Source organism: Molothrus ater, chromosome 8, assembly GCF_012460135.2.
Source record: "Molothrus ater isolate BHLD 08-10-18 breed brown headed cowbird chromosome 8, BPBGC_Mater_1.1, whole genome shotgun sequence".
Classification (NCBI taxonomy): Eukaryota; Metazoa; Chordata; class Aves; order Passeriformes; family Icteridae; genus Molothrus; species Molothrus ater.
In genome coordinates, this window is record NC_050485.2 from 9,380,037 (window position 1) to 9,404,335 (window position 24,299).

General features: G+C 44.3%; 1 protein-coding gene across 14 annotated transcripts in view; it reads right to left on the bottom strand.

Moving 5' to 3' along the window:
* The window catches only part of CAMK2G (calcium/calmodulin dependent protein kinase II gamma), a 116,101-nt gene that overhangs the window by 62,296 nt on the left and 29,506 nt on the right, over positions 1–24,299 (bottom strand). For all 14 annotated transcript variants that reach the window (XM_036385281.2, XM_036385285.2, XM_036385283.2 and 11 more), the window contains exon 3: positions 1,490–1,549. In XM_036385281.2, the coding sequence (XP_036241174.1) occupies positions 1,490–1,549 (60 nt within the window). The remainder of the gene's footprint in view (positions 1–1,489; positions 1,550–24,299) is intronic.

Sequence of the window (24,299 nt, forward strand, 5' to 3'; positions counted from 1 at the left end):
GACATTCCCCCAAAGTGTCTTTTCCAAATCACAAGAGAACAGAAGACAAGCACTGCCACTCATTACAACTGCAGAATTGAACCAGGAATGTGATATATTTCTCTCTCCATGCTGTTTACTTATAAGAGTGGTTTTCCTGTTGTGTATAAAATTTACTCTGTGAGAGGTTTGGAAAGAAAAGATGTAAGAAATTGTAAAAAGGAGAGATTATGGAAGTGAAGTTAAGGTCAAAATATAAAGTGACATCACCTACTAAACTAAGTATAGCAAGTCTTACAGGGCAAATGAAATGCAATAACTAGAGTTTTAGTCAGTCTGAGTACTGCCAAGCAATAAACTTACTGGCTAATATATTCATCAGTGCAAATTACTGCAGAAGGGGGGCCCTGGTCCTCTCAAGCCATACCTATATCACAGCTACACTCAGATGCAAGAAAGCTCTTTCTGATTAAAAGCTGCTGCTAAGGAACTTTGCATTAAGTCAGGTCCTGAGCTTGTGGAAATTGCTTGTTGATCACACATGGAATAGAGATGCAAGTCCATGGGGTATGCTCTAAGGCACCTTTCCTCTCCCAGCCCTTCAGAGCAGGAGCAAATGATTACAAAGCTGAAAGTCAGAAGACCAGAGAGATGCCCTTAAAGTATTATCTCCACTGACTGATTTATGCAAAAGTAATACAAAGTAATACATCATAGTCTTCCCAGGAATTGATATTTAACTGTGGTTTGGTTAAAAGTGGCAGTTTGGTATTTCTTAATGTTTTCTTAAATAAATTAGCTCAAATCAGATTGTAGCTAGGATCCTAGAGGCTTTATTTATTTAAAAAAGCTAAAAAGAGGATTATTAATGGTCCAAGCTTCCATGGTGCTTTGGAACTAGATAAAAATCCATGCCCCCTCTCTACATTTCAGTAAATAAGTTAGGTTTTTTTATGTTGTGCCTTATTTTGCCTCCCTCTTTATTTTTAGACAAACTATTCCCTTTGCTCCAGTACTCTTTTGTTTTCCCCCCTTCAACAAAGGCAATTCAGTCTTGGTTCCTTGTTTTCAGAAGTGGCCACTACAATGAGAGGAGCTGAATTATTAGCCCATGCTTGTCTCTGAGTACAGCATTTAAACTGACATGTCAGTAAAGGCCAAGGAGAACAAACAGAGTATGGATGTGGAGAAAACAAACACAACACCTCACTTCCATTGCAGAATGCCAGATGAGCAGACAAGAGTCATGCCTCACCCAAAGAGCAGGGACAGCTCTGCAGGGGGAGCAGGCAGGAACACTGCACTCTCTGGTGAACGCCTGGGGCAGGATGCTAAGGCATGGGACAGGGTTGGATGCAAAATTTGTCAGAGAGATAAACTACTGAGGTGATTTCAACTTTGACAAGCTGTTGTGAACATTCAGAATACATCTGTTCTCTTACAGCATGCTAGCTGAGACACACTGCTACTCTTGTCTCACCCCTACCCCTCTGAGCCCAAATAAATTTACCAATATTTGGATGCTTTAGAAGTCGGCAAATTCGAGCTTCACGTTCCAGTTTCTGGTGATCTGAAAGAGAATAAGAAACAAGGTGTTAGGTACCACAACTCTGAATTAAGCTCTTGCTCATATTCAACAGAGAGAGGAACACAGTGACCCAGCAGACATCCTGAAGGCTGAGAACTGCTGGAACATGTCTGTCTCCCAAAACTTCACAGGCATTTCAGGAGCGGACTATGCAGCTGAGGCTGCACAAGGACTGCCGCTCACACTACAGAGCCAGCACTAAACTGGTATTGCACCCTTTGATTCAAAGTGAGTAGCTGCAGAATGAAAGGCACTGCTCTTCCATCAGCTTCTCAAATATGCAAAGCCAGTTCCAGTGAGACCCTTTCTGGGAGGTATTCTTTCTCCAAGGCTGCAGAGTTGGAGAAAAAGTCTCAGAAGAAATAACACACATGAAATGGGAAAAGGAACTGCTTCCACTCCAAAGAAACACTGCAAAAGAAGGGCAGAGTAGGAGGGAGAACACAGCTCCTGCTAGTGCACAGCCATCACATGAAGTAGAGAACTCTGCCAGCTTCAGTGAACTGTAAAGGTAACCATACTTCAGTACCCATGGACAGACTCGCTGGTGAAATGCTGATCACGCACTTAGGAATCTCCAGGCAAGAAATTCTGCTCAAATGCTAAGTATGCTTATTCCAGCCCAAAGGCAACATCAGTTCAAGCACGACATTCATCTGGATTAAAGAAAAATATCAAGGAGAGTAAAAAATGGTTTCTCTTCCCATGTGTGAGTTCAAGGAAAGGAGAAGGACTTAAAACAACTCTGCCTTTCTCAGCCAAGAAGCAAGGGGCTTTTTAGCCACTGAGACTTTTCACTACAGCAGTGGTTGACTCCTGAATTTACACTACAACAGCCCCTTCTTCTCCTTTGAAATGCTCACAGTGGACAAGCACAGATTGACTGAAAGGAACTGAGGGAGACAAAATATTTTAGGCAGCCCTGGCAGCTGCTAAAATATAGATGTTTGTGGATGCAGATGCCTAGAACAAGACAAGTAAGAATGTCCAGTCCTTGGACTTCTCATTCCAGCCATCTAAAGAACATAGCAAAAGGAAGTACCCGAACCTGCCCACTCTTGACAATTCCTCTCTAGCAGATCTTCAGCACAGGTGAGACTCTCTATCCCTGTGACACACAGACCTTCACAGGAGTAAGCAGGATCCTTGTCTGGTTGGACTACTCAGCCAATCACTGGCAGGAATGCAGCACCCTTTGATTTATAGGAACCCCACTGGAGACCCACTTCAACAAAGCTGCACTGCACTACTATGCCTGAAAATTGTCTGTTCAGCTACTTGGTCTCTGCACCATCTTCCCTTCTCTCTGTAAAGGAGGCTTGGGGCAATTGTTCTCTTCCCCATGAGCAGAAGACTGAGACAGAGCCAAATCTCAGCACAGAACACTTCTCTCTCCCAGGCTGGGAATAGAAGCTCAGGGCATTGCACGATTCCTGTCTTCTTTTCCACTGCTGAACTATAGAAAATGTCCCAATTAATACATTATAGGGCTGAGATGTGCTTACATCCTCATCTGCTATTGTTCAGGGATGGGGGAAGGTAAATTACTCCTTTCATCTCTCCTTCTTTCTCAGTCCTGGAAATTATTGTTGTTGTTGCATATATTTTAGAGTTCTGTGCCAGAACCACTCTCCAATAAAATACGAGGCAGCAAGAAAGCCTGGAGAGCTTCCATGCTCCTGAGGCCTTGGTGCAGTGCAAGCACTTTCTCACCTGCATTAGTTGGAAGGGGTGGGGGTGTCTTTGCTTCCCGTTTAGCAGCATCTCTCACAAATGAAGTTTTGCAGAACACAGTAGCAAAGTAACAGACAGTGCTGTACACTCTGCACTCAGGATAGATTCTTACAGCAGGACAACAGTTTAAGATAAACTATCCACAGCCTGCTTGCGTGCTTTGGCCTTGCAAATTCCCCACTTTCCCTCTCAGCTCTACTTGGAACTCCTACGGAAGGGGATCCTTCACCTGCCCAGATCACGTTGCCCTCGTGCACAGCTATACTTGCTGAGAATCTGCTCCCAAGTACAAGGACACAGAGAAGCAGGCAGCAAAAACAGCTGAGCAAAGGGGGAAGAAGAGGCAAGAGCTCACCACGTGCTATTCAGCTCCCAAGTCCTGACAGTCAGGACAGACAGCTGACAGGAGCAAGGCTCAAACAAAATGACATAACCATCAAAATGCCATGGGAGATGTAAATCAAGAGCAATTGCTCCCCTGAAATCCTACACCGTCGTGCAGAGGGAGGGGAGCTGGCAGGGCAGCTAGTGTTCATGGGCAGCAGCCACACCAGAACTTGTGACAAGAGGTCACCACCCCACACTCCATCCCTCCAGCACCACACAGCCTGGCCGGAGACCAGAGGAGGAGTACAGCACTCCGGTCACAAGGTACAGGAAACTATTTCTGGTCGGGGGGAAAGCATACCACACTCTTCTGTCTCCAGGGCAACAAAACAGGCCAACTCAAGCACAACTCACAGAGAAAAAGCACACTCCAGCCCTGGGAGCAGCAGCCTGCAGCAGTCAGCCGCCACAACTGGGAGCAGCGAAAGGTCAGGCTGGGCGGGTTTCCTGCCGCCTGCCCTACGGGATCACAGCTCCCGTTCCTGCAGGAGCACCAGCACACGGCCCAGCCAGTGGCTTGATAAACACGCCATCCCCAAAGGTCTTCAGCACCTGGTGGCCTTTGGCACGGTGTAAACACTTGACTCTTATCAAATCAGCACCAGAGTCAATTCACTACTTATGGGGAACAACCTGGTACCCAAATGCATAAGGAATAAACACAGAACCTCAATTTTCTACCTTACTCTGCTCTAACAAAGGTTTATTTCCAGCAGGAGACAAAATATCCAATATTTTTTGAGTCCAGCAGAGCAGTGAATGGGTTGGCTTTAACACTTTTCTCATACAGGATCTGTCTGAACTTTAAAATGCAATGTAGTCTTAACTGTATCAAAATAACAATTAAAAGATCCCTTCCTTACCAAGAGCTTGCAAAGAAATAATTTCTCCTCCCTCTGCCCTAAAGAAAACACTTATTTCTGCAGGTCATTTGTGGAGTGGAGGTGTTTATTCCTAATGCACAGTGGAACTATACCTCATAGCTAACAGGAACACAACAACACATCTGACCTACCTTGCAGGATTCTAGGCCTGGGATGCTAGGTTGGGCCTACTTCTCACCTTTCACAAAACTGTGGCATTCAACCAGTAATTTCCATAATCTGCCTAAAACAAAGTATATCCTTTAGAAAGCATAAAGGTTCACATTCAAGAATACAAGTGATAAATAAAGTCATACACCCACAGAAATTACTGCAAATGTTAGCTCTCCTTCCTGTTAAAATTCGGCACTGCTGTTCCAAGTCTGAATTCATCTACCTCCTGCTTCCAAATATTGGATTTCATTAAGCTCTTTTCCTGCTACGTTACAGAGCTGTCTAGCCCTGAACAATAGCTGATGCTTAAAACTTAAGTACAGGATATTACAAACACTCATCTAATATTCATTTACTGTTTTCCAGCCAAAAAAAAAATCTTGCTATTTGGAAAATTATTCTATCTGCAGTCTGAAGCAATGAGTATCTACACAGACAGGAAAGTGCAGTCTATGTATCTCTTTTGCAGCAAAACTTAAAATGTAAATGCTTAAGAAGATGGTGCTTAAAAAAAGGACAAAACTTACTTGTGTTTGATACACAAACTAAAGTGTGAATATGTATTTATCTTTATCAGTCCTTTATATAGTATGATTTTTCTATCTCTGTTCAGCATGCAAACTTACATTTAACTCAAGTACCTTTAACATCATTGCCCTGCAAACATAGCACTGTCACTTCAGTGACATTACTGCTTTAGAACATACCTGATGAGAAAATGCCTTTTAAAAGAACTGGGATTTCTTTGGGATGGCTTTTGCTTTTGATTTACTTAAACAGAAAATAAGAATGGCTGTGTTAGCACACAACACAATATGCAGTCCACTCACTGAGGCAGGACTCTTCATGAACAATGGATGGGCAGAAATGGCTGTAAATCAGCACAATCAGTAAAGTCACTGCTGTAAGAAACTCTGACTGGGAAGGTGAAAACAACAACTCTGCCTGAGTACAGAGGACAGCAGACCAAAACCATCATAGTTAGTCCTGATTTTCCACAATGCATCAAACTTCAGCAGGTCTTGTGGCTAAAGCTCACTCTTTATTTAGTACACCTGCCTTAAGAAAGGAAAAAGATAAAGGAGCAGAGGATAACTTTTAGCAGCCTAAATTTTTGCCACTTTAGTGGAAAGGCAGATTCTTTCCTAAAGCAGTAAAAAGAAGCATCAAGAAAACTAACACTTAGATGTGAATCAGCTCTGTGATAAGAATCTATGTCATGAAGAAAAAAAAAAGTGTTCCTCCCTTTACAAATGCATAATATTTCTATTCTCGACTGGAATATACAATCTGGGTGCTCAATACTGCAGTCCACCTGTCTTCATCCTGCATTAGGATCATGCTCTGTCCTTGCTGTTAAAGGAGGCTTACAACTATCATTCCTGTGGGAACACATTCTAGATTACATTTCTGAGAATGGGAAGAGTCCGGAAGAAGAATCAAACTCAAAGCAATAAATTCAGTTTGATTGCTGTCATCATGCCAATTCCGGGAGATAGTCAATTGGTGCCAGCTGCTAAGATACCATTTGAGTTGCTTCAAGACAGAAATCGAATTTACATCAAATACATTTTGTAGTGTGAGACTAGTCTGAAACCTTCAGGTTCCTTCATGCTTGTTTAAATTTGAACTTCCTCTCTGAGACATTCCCAGCAAAAGAGAGTTAGCTCCCTCACCCTGCACTTCAAGACACAGACTTCGCCCCATATTCTGTCATTTTTTCCAGCAAGACTGTACTACAGAACAACTGACATGTCTCAGCATTTGCAACAGGGTAGCAGAGGACACTATGCCATACCAAACCACCACCTTAAACAGGGATACCAGCAAGCCTTAGACTGACACCACTTCCCCATCTGCAGAATTAGTAGAAACAAACATAAAAATCATCCTAGGCTTTAGGAATGACCAGAGGCTCCCATGGATTCAGTATATCCTTTCTGACAAGAGCTAGGAGCAGATGCTAAGAAAATAAGCATATGATGACCCCTTCCTCCCTCCTTTTCATTTCAGTGTTTCTACACTGCCATTTCAAAGACCAGCTAAAATTAATAAATCTGTAGCAGCATACTACTGCCATTGCAGGCAACATTTCTGAAAGCCAGAGTCTGTTTTCTAGCCTCTCAGTGCAGAATGATCCCAGTGCCACCATGTCCCAAGTGCAAGGGCAGAGGGGCTCTCACACCCAAACAGCACCTCCAGCACCTCTGTGGTAGCAACTGTGCAAGAGTCACAAAGTCACCAAGGGGAACACATGTCTGGAGCCACATGTGAGGATGAAAGAGCCAAGCTCCACTCTTCTCAGCCAGTGAAAGCTAGAGAAACAAGACAGTGGCAAAATCCTCATCTCTTGCCATCAGCTACAGACAGAAGGAGGAGGTTTAAGTGCCAACATGACACAATAAAGAAATATAAGATTTCTTTCAAGAAATGCTGGTAAACATATTTTCTGAAAGCCTTTCCTTCAGTAAAACCACTAACATCAACACCTTGTTGAAAACAACTCCATGTGTAAAAGTGTAATATGACCCCTAACAGTACATATACACACAGATCTTAAAGACAATCTTAAGTCCACACCATTGGTCACAAGCTCTGTTTACACACACCAGTATCTGTGAACCCCTCGGTATTACCGTACAGAGAAACCAAAACAAACAAATTAAAATAAACAACCTACATAAACTTAGCACAGTCTCTACTTTTCTCTTCAAGTAACACAGAAATTAGACTTTGAACACCACAGAGTAGAAATCAAGATGGTTTAAGTAATTCTATTTGTATCTCAAATGAGCACCCTGAAGAGTGGGCCACAGCAATTTATTCTCTTTTCCTGCATTTCATTACCTTGTACTTACCTTGCAAAGATAATCTGACTGAAGGCAGATATTAATATGTATACAACAGTGGCCAAAGCAAAAAAGCTATTAAAAATACCCAGAAGAGAGGAATCTTTTTTAAAAAGTCATAGTGTGCACCTTTGACATTGCACTTTCTACATGTGGTGTCACTCAAAGCTGCCTTTTCTATTCACGTGTATATTTCTCAGTTTATCAGCTAACAACTTGTCGAAAATTTTTCTTTGAATTATCCAGCAGGTGGACCTGGTAAAAGAAAGAGAATTCCACTTGTTTTCAACAGGAGCACATACCCTGAGTATTACCTACTGCACGCCTTACAAAGCAAACCAGCAGCACACCAATGTGCACGTGAAGAGGAAGTGGGGAGCTCGAGCTCTCGCAGCCACCAGCAACTTTCCAGGAACTTCAAGAATCAAAGGAGGTCAAATTAATGAATCAGCACAGGCTCACTGCTACAGGTGAGAGTGATCTCTGTCACAATTAATGATGTGAGCAGATTAAGTGTGCTCAAGCCTAACATGCCATTCTTTGCCTACAAAGGCACAGATAAAGCCATATGTGTGTTTCACTATCTCAGAGAGTATGATAACCAGGTTCTGGCAGGTTCTCACCTCCAGAAGATCCCACAGTTTGACCAAAGCCAGCACTGCAAAGCAACACGAAATACAACTGCATGGGCATTCAGGAAGGGGAGGGAGCAAGCACCCCAGCCATCCACTGCAGACATAGTCCTTGGCTTCAAACTTAAGATAAACTCAGAATCTGGGCAAGGGAACTCCTTCTGACCTTTCTACAGCACTCAGGGAAGCATTTTGTAAACCCCTTCATGAGACATCCCTCCACACCACACACTGCCCCCTCCCCACTAGCCACAGGCTCCTGCGGCCCTGCCCTTCACACTGTTTTAAAAGCTTTACTGTTCCCAGTCTTACTCAGCAAAGTGCAATGAGCCAAGCAAAGCCCAGTGGATTCAGCTGGAAGCCCTGGTGTCAATGCAGCCACTGACAAATGAGCCAGCAGATGACTGCCTTAGGAGAGTGGAGGATACCTGCCTACAGAACAACTGACAGAAGCCAAAGCACCACTGAGACCCAGTTAGAGTCTTCAATAAAATCTGACGTGACATACATGCCATCTCACGCACGAGCCTGTTTGTGGTCCACATTTCTCAGGGCATATCAGTCTCTCTTGCTGGGAAAATAAACATCTCTCCATCTCCCCAGTCATCTTTCCCATGCCACCAGTGGGATACACAAGGCCTGTGCCAACTCTGCTTTATTCTGCTTTATTATCTGTCTTTCCCATCAAATATTTACTTTAGTTGCTAAAAACCAATGAAGAATTTCCAAGAGGCTCTGACTTGAATTTCATTCTTCCTCTTTTTTCCTGCTAACCATCACGTTTATTTCATGTCAACACAATGGAGGCAAGTCATAGAAGGAAGTGCCTTTTCAGGGTTGGTGGTGAATGGATAGGAAGGAAACATTTCAGCTCAGAGATTGCCTGCAAAGCTGTGTGCCAGATTAACACCTACAGCCACCAAGTTGGTACCTACAGTCTGCTGCAATAATTAAGAATTCTACAAACTGACCATTAAAATTACCCATCATTCACCAACTCCACCTGTTCCATTGGCTACTGCAAAGAAGGCCATTTCTTGCTTTACGAACTTCTTCCTTGCTCAGGGTGGGATGGAACACAAGGAAAATCAGTGCTGCAGTGGGAGGGCCTGGCAACCATTCCCACAGCAGCAGATTGTAGCTCCCCTCTGAAGGAATACATCCTCCAGCTGACAAGAACAAAAATGCAGCCACCTTCCTCCTAATCTGAAGCAATGAAGATCACCAACCACAAATTCTGTCAGGCTGATAGCAGCACAGCAAAGGGCACAAATATTATCTACTGTGGCCAGGGGGCATTAGTGCACCCATCATAGCCCTGACACAGGAAGAAATGTGGTGCAATTGCACACCCACTAAGAATGGTGTGATTGCCCTGCTGGCCAGCCTGGCACATTGGGGGCATTTGCTTGAAGGTCCCCACTAAGTGTGAGATGAGCATAACAGCTTATTTTAGCTCTTCTTGGGCATATTAGCTTAGTGTAATTTAAAAACTTTCAAAAGCCTATATCCCAGAGAAAAGAAGAACTGTGGGGTACAAACACAACTAGCAAAATGAATGAAGTTTTCCAAACAGAAGACGCTGAGCTCCCCAACTGTGAATGGTCAAACAAACTTCCCTTTCTTGCACCAAACCAAAACAAAAAAGACTACAACTCTCTGTCATGCACATTTCAGACTGTTTCTTGCAAGAAGACCTTCACTCAGAGTACCTGTGCAGCCCAACTCTCAAAGCCCAGCCCCTCACACCACGTGCAACAGAGCCCTCCCTTTCCTTGTGCCTGCCCCACATGCAGCACGCCCACCTCCTTCCCCGGTAAGGCTGTGGTTCAGCACATTCTGCTCCATTTTGCCTCTTGCAGCTTGCACTTTCCTCTGCAGCCCCACATCCCCCCAGTTTCAGCAACTTAGCAGGGAGACATCCTCGTTCCCTTTGATGGCAGCCCCAGCTGCACCCAGGCAGCCCCAGCCCAGCTCTCCCATCCCTCGTTTCCCATCTGCAAGGGCACCATTTTTTAAAAAAACTGCATTTTACAAGTAAATCATGTGATCAGCTGCTAGTTTGGGTGCAGAGCCAAGAAACACTCTGGTGTATGGGGGAAGGGAGCTGATGTATTTTTTGTTTCATGTGACCAGCTTACCAGAAACTTCACTAAGACCAAGAGCAGATCCTCCACCCACACCCCTCCTTTACCACAGCCCCTTCCCCCTGACACTCTCACAGCAGAGCTGCAGAGCAAATGCACAACAGGGGAATCTGGCAGCTCACATGCCTACAGCCAACCATCAAGTCCAAAAAGAGATGGGACACCAGCTTTGCATCCCATTGGATCCACTGAAGGCAAACATTCAAGGAGCTCATCTCTCCCACCAAGGTTATGGCTCGCACACAGAGAAAGGGAGAAGTTGTGGCTTAGGAGGCGCTGAGGCAGGAGGCTGCAGCACCAATGCTAACTTGCACAAACACACCACAATATTTGGTTAGAAAGTTGAGGGGGAATGTTTTAGATCCAAGAGGCCAGCTGTAGGATATATGCTTAAATAGAGAGCATCCCAACATGCTCTCACAGAGACATGAGGAGGGGATAAGTGATTTTTTTAAAAAATCCACAGTCTAAATTTTACATGGGTTCCATAAGCTTTCTGCAATGAGATGGACAGGATAATATGCATGGCAGCATCTCTTAGCTCACACAGAGCTGTACAATAATGTATTTCCTTAGGTGCCCTTTAGACACCTCTCTTGAATTGCCCCTAAACCTACACAGCACAAGCAGAGATTTGGGAAAATAGAAATTCTGGCAAATTTCTAAAAAACAGAGAATTAAATGGTGGGGGAAAAAAGTTAGAAAACAAAATATGCTCATAAATTAACAACTACTTCCATAGTATCTTTTTTTGGAGAATCTCTAGGTGTATAACAATTATTTACTCTAAGGCCAGAAAACCCTTGAAGCATGAGGTTTCTTTCTCTACCTTTAAAGAGCTGGAGAAGAAAAGTAGAGGTACTGAAACCAGAGAATGTCAGTGACAAGTCTGTGAACAAACTCAGATCTTTGGAACCTGAGCCTTTCACTATGCTGTTTTTCATCCCTCTGCAGAAAGTGAAATGAAGATAGAAACAATGCAGTTCAGATCTAATGGATTTTGAACACTCAAAGCAAAAATTGATAGGGGCAGCATTAGTACTGCTGTGATACCTCATCATGTCTCACTCTGGGAAGCCTGAAAGCTGACTTCAATGGCATGCTAGGACCTAAAAAATTTTTATTATGAGGTCTGGCGTTCAGAATTGGAAAAAAAATACTTTTCTTTTAAAAAAACACACATTTAGTCTCTTTGGGAACTGCCGCCCAACAAAGACTGCATTGCACTTGACAAGAGCACAGCCTGAAAATAGCTTCGTTCACATGAAAGCTCCAGATTTGGACAATCTGGTGTGCACAACAGTTTTAAAGTGGTCACCCTGTTCCATTACCATGCTTGCTTTCAGATTCTCAGGGAATGAGGCACCCGACTTGCACCTTTTTCCAAAAAAGCAGCTGCTATGCTACAGTTTTGATTTATTCTCTGGCTAAGTTAATTTCTTGTTTTGATCAATGTTTAATGCTCCTGGCTAGATCAGTTTAGATCTTGTTTGCCTGGAGGCATTTAATGCTGCTACATTACCGTAATACCAATTTTAAGGTCATCTACAGCTCCCCCACACCAAGTCTCTTGCTGTGATTTGGATCTAAATTATGTGGTACATTTTGGCATTGAATTGCACGGCACCACATCAAGTCAACAGACACTTACTGAATCTCAAGAGATGGTCAGATTTGCTGATTAACAGACAACACACCCAGAACATTCTCACTGATGAAGTCCACCCCACCACAAAGAAAGACTGAACAAGAGGGATTGAAACCGTCTCCCTCACGTTATCTCAGAGCACACAGTTCTGTAAATTGCTGCCTATCTGAGGCAAAAAATGAGAGGGTAAAGGGTGGTTTGTCATATGGAGAAAGAAGATGCAGTGAAACAGTTATTAAAACACTAACACTGATGTCTACAAAGGAACTTTCTCTGTTGAGATTCAGTTTTAATGAGGTGGTGGTTAAGATGTCAAGCCAACGTGTCTGAAGACCAAACCCTCTTTTGTCTACAGAACACATAAATGAGAAGAGTGGCAGAAAAATCTTCTCCACATTACCCACCAGGCAGCCTCAGATTTGACCTAAAAGGAACACTTCTGCCCTCCAAATGTTATTTCCACAAAGAGTTTGAATTTCAAATCCAATAAAGACAGCAGATCATGGTCTTGTCTATGACCAGTGCCTGAGGAGTCTTCACAGTCCAGTATGAGATCTGTGGAGCACAAAGGTGGGCTGTAGACTGTAGCACTCCCTGGTAGAAGAAGCTTCTGAACAGGCACCATTGGCAGCAGACAGCATGGTAAAAAATGTGTCCTTATGCTCACTTTTTTTGCCATCTCTACCTGGACAGCTGGTCTAGCAAAATAAGATTTGGGATCTTGCTCATCCTATCACTGAAGCTGCCATCTTTGTTTCAAGGGCAATGCTAGCAAAGGTGATTCCTCCCCCTTCCTAAGCCTCTCTCCTTTTCTTCAGTTCTTCTGTCAAGAAGGGTATCCAAATAGTGCAGTCCTCCAGCACAGCAGGCAGAGGACAACTACAGGTGTATACTGTGAAGATACTGCTGCAGCCTCAGCACAGAAATACATACCTCACAAGCTCACAGACAGCTGGGGAATGTGGAAAAAAGCAGTATGGCCCATTACCTAAAATAAATAACTAACTAACTAGTCACCTGTGCTGTAGGACTGGTCTCTGCAGCAAAAGAGGTTCCTGGGTTCTGTGACCCAGCAGAGGAGGGGAGCAGTGGCAGAGCAAGCAGCAGTGTTCAGGACTTAGGGACAGCAAGTCTCCCAAGCTGCTTATATCTAACACAGCCAGGATCTGGAGTGACAGCAGCCAACGGGCAGGAAGGCCTAGAAAGTGTGTCCTCCAGGCCCTGGGAAATGCAAGCATAAACTGTGCTTCTAAAAGAAAAACATTAATGGCACTTGTAGACAGGAAGAGAGACAGGAGACAAAGACAACTAAAGAAGTGTCCAGAGGGAAGACAAAGCCATGTGTATGGAGCATGGGAAGGACAGAGAACCCACCAAAAGAGGCAGCATAAGGAAAATGGGATCATGTGAACTGAGAAGGCCCAACTCAGAGATGTGATTTGTTGGCCTTGGTGAATGGGAGCAAAAGGCAGCACAGTGGATGCCCAGGGCAGGCTGCTCTCCTTCATGGGCCACAACCCTCAGCAGCCTTACTGAGCATGTCACCCACAGTTCAACAGAAATTAAGTTTGGCAACTTCTGATTAGTTTAGCAACTGTTTTAATCATAAATGAATCTGTTTTTAATTTTACAATTATTTAAACAATTTCCTGTTCTTCCCACTGTACCCATATTCAGTCCTCCACCACACACTGAAACATGTTTCTCTGTGCTGGACCAAAGCCATAAGACCCTCCAGTCCTCACAGCCAAGGAGGTGCCCAGAGAGGGCACTCAGCCTAACCACAAGAGCCACCATCCAAAACAGTGACCATGCTGCTGGCGGATCAGCTCAGGAAGTTTCTGCCTCCAGCCCATTTGCTTGTTCTCACCTCCTCAGCCAAGTTCAGTGCCAGATCAGCTGTTTGGGTGACAGCCCTACGAGCAGGGAAGGAGAAGAGAGCAGCAAAGGCAATTTTAAGTCTTCTCTGAAGTCAGTTAGCTTTGAAAGCAGTTGATAAAATTAACAACCCCAACAGAAACTGCCCACTGCAAACAGCAACCAAATAAAGCTGCTAGTTCCCAAATGGCTGATGACCAAGGCACAGCTGTGCCGGGTGGGGGAGGAGAGGGGGAAAGCACGCATGAATCCTGGAGTGAGTCACTCACTCCCTGCATCCCTGCTGGCCTAGATAAATGCTGCTGCCAGTCGATGATGGGTGCTGCAAACCGACTCTTAAGCCCACAGCATTCCTGCTGCTCATCTCCTGGTGGGCACAAAGCCTGCACTGAACAGCACCATCTTTGTGCAAGTGGGCAAGCAAGAGAGGTAGTCACAGTCACTATTAGGGCTCAGGTGTTCCCATTTGCCTGGGATTGACTTTTATGTCTCTTCTTGCCCTTGCTCCTGCTTTCAGGAATTGTCCCTCAAGGGCTGAGATCTCAGGCAGATAAGGATGCATTATAAAGTTTGCCCATTTATACAAGGAAAATACTGAAAAAAGTGTGGAAGCAAATAGATGATAAAAATAGCAATAAAGACACTGTGTAGGATGTTGCTCTGAGTCCCTGCACTGGCATTAGTTTGTTTACAGTGCAGGATGCTCACTCGTACCATCTGAGCAACAAGTCCTAGTGGATCATATCAGAACTGCCTTACCTTGATGCAGAAGTTTAGGGTGAAGGCAGAATTACCCAAAGCACAAAATGCATCAGAATTAAGAGCAAATCATATCAAGTCTGTACCACGTGTAACATCTCCACTACAGATGCACCAAGGTCAGGGAACTGGTCTAAAACACTCCAGCTAGTTAGATCTCTGTAAGACAAAGCCTTAAATGCTGTAATACTGAGGCACCACAGCTGCAAATTCTGCAGTCATGTCATTCATTGTTTTAAGAATGAAGGACTTTAAGTAAGTCCTATGCCCAATGCAATCCCTGTGGCACAGTTATTGAAGTTTTAACTGTCCTCACGCCCTGAGAATGTGACAGATTTTTTTACCCTGGTTTCCCAAGTGTACAAATATACCAGAAGGAACATGGCAAGAAAAGGAAAAGAACCTCGAAGGAGCAGAGTCTCAATTAGCTGCATCTACAGCACTGGTGTACATGCTGGATGCTAAGGATTTCAGAAACAGAAGCTGGCTAGCTGATATGCATACCAAGAAAAAAAGGTCAGGCCACAAACTCCAAGTTTCAAGCTAATGATGCTACATTTTGCAATTTTCTAAATTCTACTTTCTATGTCACGCAGTTCTGAAAACTTCCCTCATGACTCTTGGCTGTGAAATTACAAGACAAATGGAACTCTGGGAAAAAACACAGTTGTACCCACAGTTAAAACTGACCAAGACTGCACTGGTGTCTCCTCCAAATCATTATCATAAGTATTTCACAGAATCCAAAGAAATAAAAGAACAGCTTATCCTTCATCTAATCTATCTTTCCCTCTGACCTGAAGAGAATGTTACAGTGATTTTCCCACTCCCTATCACAAAAAAAAAATCCAGTCATTTTAGATGTACCTGTAAAACTTCCTGCCTGCAACTTTTGACACATGGATGGGAGGACTACAGTGCTGCCACGCATGGTTAAAAGCAAGGAATATATGAAGGAATATATGAAGAAGAGAGAGCAGCACAAGGCAGCAAGTAAGGTGCTGCACAGGGCACCCGCCTCAACCCAGGGCATGTTAACAACAAATCCTACCAAGTACCCATACCTGCAACAGCTCCATAAAGGGTCACTGATATAACTAAATACTGACAAAAGGTCAATGGATTAAACTACTTGTGCAGTCTTTATATCTGTTCCCTATGCAGGTGGAATTGTTTGAAAGCTTTGATGCCAGGTTTCTCTAATGAAACAGCCAAGACAAGATTATCTGAGCTCCTTTACTGCATTACTGAAAGTGAAGAGGAAAGAGATGCTCATTTCTACAGCCTTCAGATCAACACAGCACATAGTGAGAAACAGCAAGAGAATGGATGAAACGAGCGGTCAAGACACAAAGTACTGCCTATTGTACCCCAAGACAGCAAAGCAAACTGACTTACACTAGTCACAAGCACTCTGTCCTGTCTACAGCTGGGTACTCCAGCACACTGGTTCTTCTGAAGAACCCAATGCTGCCGCCTGTTCCAAGAAAACACCTGGCTAGCAGTGCCAATGTGCCAAAAAACAGGCTAGCCCAAGATATTGATGTATTCATGAGGCTTCTAAAATCTCCTGAAAATGCCAAGATGTCCTGCTTTAAAAAGTTCTGTCTTCCACCCAGCCCTAGCAAAGGTATCCTCAAACAGCAAATCCTTGCTTTACAAGAAAATGGTGCGGGGACTCAATGAACTATGGAGAGGCAGAGGAAAGCATCTTCCCATTATACTGAGCTCATGTAAAAGTACAGCAATGGACAAATCAACCTGTGGACTTGGAGACCTGGGAAGACTTCTTTATTTCCTTCTATCGGTCAGCTTGGTCCATCCAATACCACTCTAAAGTAATCCCTGCTTAACTTCCCTAAGCAGATTCGTATCAACTGGCTCAGGTCCTGCTTGTGCAATTAATCACACTTTGTCATATTTAAGAGTGGCATTTCTTTAGCCCAACTCTGAAGCCTAAGGCAAGAGACTGTTCACTGAGCTGTCAAGGAGACCAAGAACTCTAGATAAAAGGTCTGTGGGAGGAGGAAGTCACTAGGAGTGTTGAACCTGTGTGGGATAAAGCAGGGGTCTATGTTCTTTGGAGAAAGAAACATTTTTAGGAGAAACAGCTTGCTGCTACCAGCAATTATGCTACCTTTTATATGGCAAATTTGTTTCCATTTCATGACAGGAGTTTGGATAAACGTGTGATTGATTCCAGCACAGATTTCTTGCTTTTGAAGTCCAAGTTTCCCCTCTTATATTCCTTCCATCTCACCGTAATTGTGGACTCTTTCCTTACTTCACATTTTAACCAACAGACTTGTGCTTATAAATAAACCTATTTTTCCTTTTGAAATATAAACAACAAACTCAAAAGGCCTATAGAAGAAAATCCATACTTTGGCTCTTCATAGTAAAGTCAGCAAGTAACTTCATATAAATCTTAATTTAGAAGGTACCCAAAAGACAGCTGAGGGCCACTGTGGTGACCTCTGAAAGTCAGACAGGAGCGTAAGACTTGGCTATCTCCACTTGTGTGTACAGACTGGGTAATGAGAGCAGTCCTAGAGAAAGAGATCTGGGGGTCCTGGGCAGTGGCAAGCTGAACATGAGTCAGCAGTGCCCTGGCAGCCAGGAGAACCAAGTACCTCCTGGGGGCTATCAGGGACAGCATGGCCCGCAGGGCAAGGGAGGGCATTGTCCCACTCTGCTCTGCACTGGGGCCTCCTCACCTCGAGTGCTGGGGGCAGCTCTGGGCACACTTTAAGAAACATATAAGGAGCATCCAAAGAAGCACTGTGAACATGGCAAAGGGCCTTGAGGGGAAGGCTTATGAAGAATGGCTGAGGTCACTTGGCCTGTTCAGCCTGGAGGAGACTGAGGAGAGACCCTATTTCAACTCACAGCTTCTTTGTGAGGGGAAGTGAAGGGACAGATACTGATCTTTCCTCCCTGGTGACCAGTGACAGGACCTGAAGAAATGACCTGAAGCTGAGGGGAGGTTTATGTTGGATAGGAAAAAATTCTGCACCTAGCAGGTGGTTGGACCCTAGAGCAGGTTCCCCAGGACAGTGGTCACAACACCAGCCTGACCAAGTAGAAGGAGTCTTTGGACAATGCTGTCAGGCACCTGGTGAGACTCTTGGGGATGGTCCTGTTCCGTGCCAGAAGCTGGGCTTCAATGATCCTTGTGGGTGCCTTCCAGCTCAGGATATTCAGTGATTCTATGATTCACTTCTACAAGCACCCCAGAGACCTGTGAGTACAAGTGTAGGCAAGAGCAAGCAGCTAGCCTGTCACAGGAGGAGCAACTAAGGTCAGTTATAAGCTGGATATAAAGAGAGGGTGGGGAAAGGCTGCAGTGAAGACTTGGTGTCATACCAGGACAGGCAGAGAGAGCAACCAAAGAGAACAAGTCATGATTTGGTGGAGGGAAGGGCAGGATGGGAGGTGCAGAGCAAAATAGAGAGGAAAATGAGGAATAATCCTGCCTGACAAAGGACAAAAAAAAAATCTGAAAAATTCTTCTTTGTAACACTGCAGTGACAGTTTAACTACTACTCTAGCAACATAGAGCTGCCAGAGGACTGTTACACAGGCTGGTTTGCACTGAGGGAAGGAAGAAATACGCTTGATGGCCTCCTCAAAAGAAAACACGTGCTCTTACCGAGTACTGCTCCTCTGTGCTCTTTCCAGAAGGTTCACAAGGCAGAGCTCACATGGTATTTGACAGCATTAAGATATCTTTTTCTGTCCTTGCTGCCTTGAAAATAGAAATATATCTGGGATGCAAAACACCTGACCCAACTTACAAGCAGTTTTCTAGACTTCTTTTCAGAAAAGGTCAATGTGACAAAGTCAGATAGGCTTTTATGGAATCTACTTGCCAAATCCAAGACAGCACTCAAGAACATTATTGTTCCAAGTCCCTTACAGATCTGTCTCCAATGATGAATAACCTTTGAGACCATGGAGAAAATTCAGAGCAGGGTTCAGAGAACTTCTGTGTGCAATTTTTCTATTTGATATACCATTTCCACCTAAAACTAAGCTTCCTATTGAATTACAAGTCCTTCTTTTTCATAATGCATTTACCACATGAGTTGTATCTCCCTAGACATCTTGGTGAATACTGTTTCTGGTTCTTTAGGGTAGCTTGTTAGCATACTGTGTGTATCTGCGAGGGCCAGACAGCATGGCACTAGCACAGTGAGCTTTCTCCAAGAGCTTTTAGCAAGCCCACAGGCTTCCTAACCTGCAGGCTGGCAGCTGTCTGTTAGTAGAATGCCAGGAAAAAAATAGGCTGCCCCTTCACAAGGATTAGGTGTGCAATCAGGAGCAAGTGTCTGAGTACAGTCCAAATGTACAGGACTAACTGCATGCTGTCACACGTCCAACCAAAAAAATTAAAGAAAGGGTTGATTCTCCTGCTTTGTAGACATAACACAGGTTCCAATATGAGAAAGAAAGATCAGCATATGGAACAAAAAAAACACTTTAGGAGTGCACCATGACCCTCATAAAAAAACAAATACAGAAAGTACCTTCTAGAATTAAGTATCACATGAGAAAAAGGAGCAATAAGCTGCCTTTTGTAAAAGACCTGCATCACCTGCTACACCACTGATAAGAATAAAATAAAACAAGACGAAAGAGAGCTCTGAGCAACTCCATTTATATTAGTGAGATAGGAGGGGAAGGGAAAAAAAAGCCTTCATTAGTCACTGATAGGACTGATAGGACAAGTTGCATTTACAAAGAGTGCATTAGTTATCCACTGTTTTTTTTTTCCAGAGGAAGCTGAGGAGGGCTCTATCTTCCCAGCTTCCATGGGAGACAAGGCCTCCATGCCCCAAAGTGCAGCTGCTGCACATTTCCTTCCAGAAAGTGCTCATAATGGCACGAGGTCTCCATATCCCTTCATCTAGGCACTGCCTTCTGCTCTCTCACAGACACTGACTAGCAAGATGCAGCTGGAAAATGGATCCTTCCAACTGGCATTGGCCCACACTGTCTCAAGGCTTGGTCTGTTAAACACACATCAAAACAGCACCGCCAGCTCTGGTGGGAGGAAGACGCAGGAAAATCCTGAGGCTGCAGCTTCTCTAGTAGCTGTCACTGTTCTCATGAAAGCTCATCCACAAAGGAAGAGTGCAAGGCAAGCAATTCAGATGTTTTGAAAAGACAGCCACTCCTCTTTTCCTGCCTAAAGTTGCAGCATGCTGCAGAAAGCCCAAAATACACAGAGACTCTCCCCTAGCCAGGGCAGTTTGAGGTGTCTGAACTACACTGTACTTCTGCATGGCTTCTGTGCCTGCTCCAGCTTTCTGAGCACACCTTATCCCCAGCAGCCAGACAGGAATCATCTCTTCTTGCACACCTTCTTGTTCTATGTTGGCTACAGCCAGCAAGGAAGGCTGCAGCAAGAAGGAGATGCCTCTCAGCATGAAGGGAGCACCAAGGAAATGCTGCTGCTGTGCTTCACCAGCACCTGCAGAGAGGCTAGCATTCCAGAGGGCTGGAGGGTCAGGCAGGCTGAGGAATGCAAGAATAGTCACAGAGTAAGTATGCTGTCCCTTCAAATGTTGAGCTGTTATCAACTGTTCAAGAGTTTCTGAGCTGGGGGGAAATCTGCCTCCAGTTCACATGAGCAATTCTAGGAAGTTCTCAAATTCCTGAGATGAGGGCTGCCAGCTCAGTGCATGTTTTACTGCTACTATACCAAAAACCTGTTCATTCCTGCTAAAAAAAAAAAAAAAAACAAACCAAAACCAACAAACAAACACAAAAATCAAACCTGTAACCACACTCTAGTCTGCCTTTGTAACAGTGATTGTGCTGCCTCCTTCCCCTGCCCAGCCACTCATTCATCTTCACACAAAACAGCAAAGGGATTATGCAGATGTTGCTTTGCTATCCTGACCTTCTTAACCTATGCCCACATGCCATCAGTGATGTTGTGCGTCCACTGTCCCTTCAACCATACGTCAGAGGCTAATTCCCTTCTGGCTGTACCCTCATTCAGAAGCTGGATGATAATTCTCATCTCCTGCCACAAAGCTTCACAGGAACAGAGACAGGAACTCCCTGCATCAATACAACTGAGGTTTGGAACACAGAACTAGTTGTAAAGCACAACAAAGAAGGACAACACAGGCGTTGTATCCAGAGTTGTGTCCAGCTGAGGAGCAGCAGGAACACTGAAAAACTGAATGCTCAGAGAGGCAGTCATGGCATGGCCAACATAAAGCATCTGTGGATGTCTGCCTGGGGAAGAGTAAGTGGGGGAGGAAACTGCACCATGAGGGACAGGATTTCACTCTAGTGCCCAGCAGAAGCAGCTGCTCAAATAGAGCTAAGGCTACTGCAAAGGAGTAACAGAAGGTGACTGAGCCATCAGTTTCCATGCAAGCTGGGTGAGTCTCTGTCTAATCCAGAAAAAGAGGCTGCACAAGTCTTGAAGAACAGGTCAGCAAGGATTTTCACAGTGATTACTTGACCACACTTAGGGACCCAGGAAAGTTGCATCCCATCCAGCAATGATAAATGACCGTCACTGTCCATTTCCTGCTCCACAGAGCCTGAGATGCTAACAGCAGCCTTGAATATATCCATGAATCCACAATGATATCTAGAGTGGGGAAACAACCTTGATTCAGAACAGCATCTTGACAGATCTACAGCTGGGGAGATTCCAAGTGAACAGGAGGAAAGATTCTGAAAATTGCTTGGCAAACTGGAGGAAGCATATAACAGACACAGGACCAGGTGGCAGGGAAAGGTCTCTGGCAGGGACAACAGGGTAACTTCTGCATGGACATGACTGCAATGATCACAGTCAATACTGCTGCTGAACTTTCTGTCAAGAGCCAAGCACCAGAAAAATGAAATTCACAGAACCTATCACCAGGTCTGACAGATCACCTAGAGCATGCAAGGAAGCATCTCTTATTTTGATTTCAAGAATCAGGTAATCTTGGTTTCAGCCCTGCTGTCCCCACAGTTCTCCCCTGTTTACTGCAGTTCTTGAGGTATCTGCCCTGGGGAGCTCTAGGGCTGACACGTCCACTCCACCGGGCAGAGTTGAGTCACCTTTCCAAGAACACAGTTTTCTCTGGAGCTTTGTGACGAGGGAGAAAAAACCCCAAACGAACAACAAAAACGAAGGCCTCTTCAAACCACAACCCAACAATCCCACTGCCAAAACCAACATAGCTAATAATTCCCATGGTTGCATTTTCATTCCTTTGGCAGGAAAGGTGAGTGGAGGGGCAAAGTAAGGTATACTGCAGCACACATGGGTTACTAGGCTTTGTGGTCACTTTCCTAGTTTTTAGATCCCTTTTTTCACGTTTCATAAGCCATGAGAGTCATGGTAATTCCCCGTGCACACTACAGTACTAACTTTCGTGACCTCCAGGACATTAAAAACACTAGCACCCCTACCACACCACAGCTAGCACAGACACAGGCTATCAACATCCTTTGGCTTTCTAGAACCCTCTCTGCTACTGTGCCATGAAAGGACAGATGGATGGCTCTGAGTGTCTTCCATCCATCTGCTTCCTCCCCTCAACTAAGGGGACAGAAATCAGCCATCCCTTGGACCCCATGATGATGATTAATCCAGCATCGTGGACAAGCTGTTGCCTATAAGGACTCCAGTGATCACACAGATTTTTCTCCATAGGGTTTGAGAGAAGAAAAGTTCCAGGAGGCTGGGCCTCAGTGAACAAGACCCTGTGCAAGGGGATATCATGAGCAGCTGTCCTCTGAGAAGCCAAGACCTTCACTTTAAAAGTACAGCAGCAGCAGAGAGAGAGATGGTGTAAAACTGAAGTGATAAGCAAATTGCATAACAATTTCCTCTGGAACTGGCACTCATGAGCAGGAGACAGACACCCACCTTCTGATATTGCTCCTGCTGGGCACCTTCTGTCCTTGCAAAAGAGCTCCAATCTTTATGGAGATGTCTAGTCCACAATCAAAGGTTTAATCACAGCATGAACATACATATCCATGTTAGCACTACACCTCACAAGCAGGACTAGTAATAGTGGGATTCATAGACTTGAACACAAATTGTAAGGCCTGCTGGGGACTTACATATGTTCCTAAACTGCTAGCCTCCACTGAAACCCATATCACTGGGGCTTCAATGCTGTTATCTCTACAACACTGAGAATAAAGTTGATGAACTGTGTCCTTCATGCTGCAATCACACCTTCTGCTACACTACCAGCAGAGACTCACCTCTCCATCAGCTTCAGATGTTTAGTTCTTGTGTTTAGACTAGGAGTAGCACAGTAAGAGAAATTGACAGAGGGAGAGACAGAGAGAAAATACAGACACTGAGGTATTAATAATTATGTTTTGCTTGCCCAGTCCTGTGCATTTTCACTCTCAAACACTGAGCACATGCAGAAACAAAATTATACAAGAATAGGGATTGTATAAATAAATAATAATAATAATAATAATAATAACATAAAAACACACCAAAAGGAAGAGACACATGAAGACCAGCTCCAGGAACTCACAGCACATGTGGGTGAAGTGATTACACTTCCTGTCTCACAACTCCACTGTCCAAGGTCAATTTCATTTTCAGTGCAATGAGCAGCCTCCAGAGAAGCTGCAGGTGAGTTCAGTCACACACAGGACTGGTTCCCCCTCTCAGCATGCTGGCAGTACTACTTCCTCATTCACTGTGATCACTCCCTTCACTTGCATTTCTACATCGCATCACCCAGCAGGATGGGGCAGTACTGGTAGTTAGTGTGTCAATTTATGGCTCAACTCTATACTTGAGTGTGCTTTTCCTAGGTTGAGTTAATGTTCTCTCTCCCAGGTCTGACAGAAAAAGTTGCAAACAAACAAACCAACAAAAAAGAGGCCAGGCCTGAATCACCCAGCACTGCATTATTTTCCTTCCAAAAGGTAGGCATCAGAAAGAAAAGAGGTTTTCAAAATTATCATTCTGAATTTTAAAAAGATCAGGCCACCCTCAAAGGCACATGGACAGGAACAAAAATGAGAGTACAGAACTCAAAGAGGCTTTGGACCAGGAAGGTCAGAAGAATGACACCAACAGAGCCATCATCAACAGGACTGAACTCCATCTCAGTTAAGCACGCGCTTTTGTACCACCAACATGATGCCAGGAGCTCAGGAGTCTGAGCCATACTCAAATTACGAGCTGCAGCTGGCTACCCAAGGCCACTGAGTTAAAGAAACGGAGAAGCAGATCACCCAAAACCACACAGTGCTACTAACTATGGATGTGTGTTTTGGGACTTCTGGAACAATGAGGTCCACGAGGGCTCAGGTTATTGCTGGAACAAGAGCAAGCTCCCACCAGCTGATTGTATTTCCTTCACTTCTCTTCACCAAGCAAAACCCTCAAAATACATAATTTAAGGAAATAATCAACCCTGCTAACAAAACCTGTAGAACACCTGAACACACTCCTTTCTTCCCTTAAAATTCACACAGTGTAAATCTGTTTAAGAGTCCTCGAAGTTGGAGACACACGTGCTAACAAAATTAACCACAGAAAACAACTAGCTGGACCCCTAGGGATCTGCAAATTAGTTAATTTTGCAGGATCAGATGTATCTAGGAAAGGGAGCACAAGAAGGACAGAGCAGAAGAAAACACTCTATTCAGTCTGCAT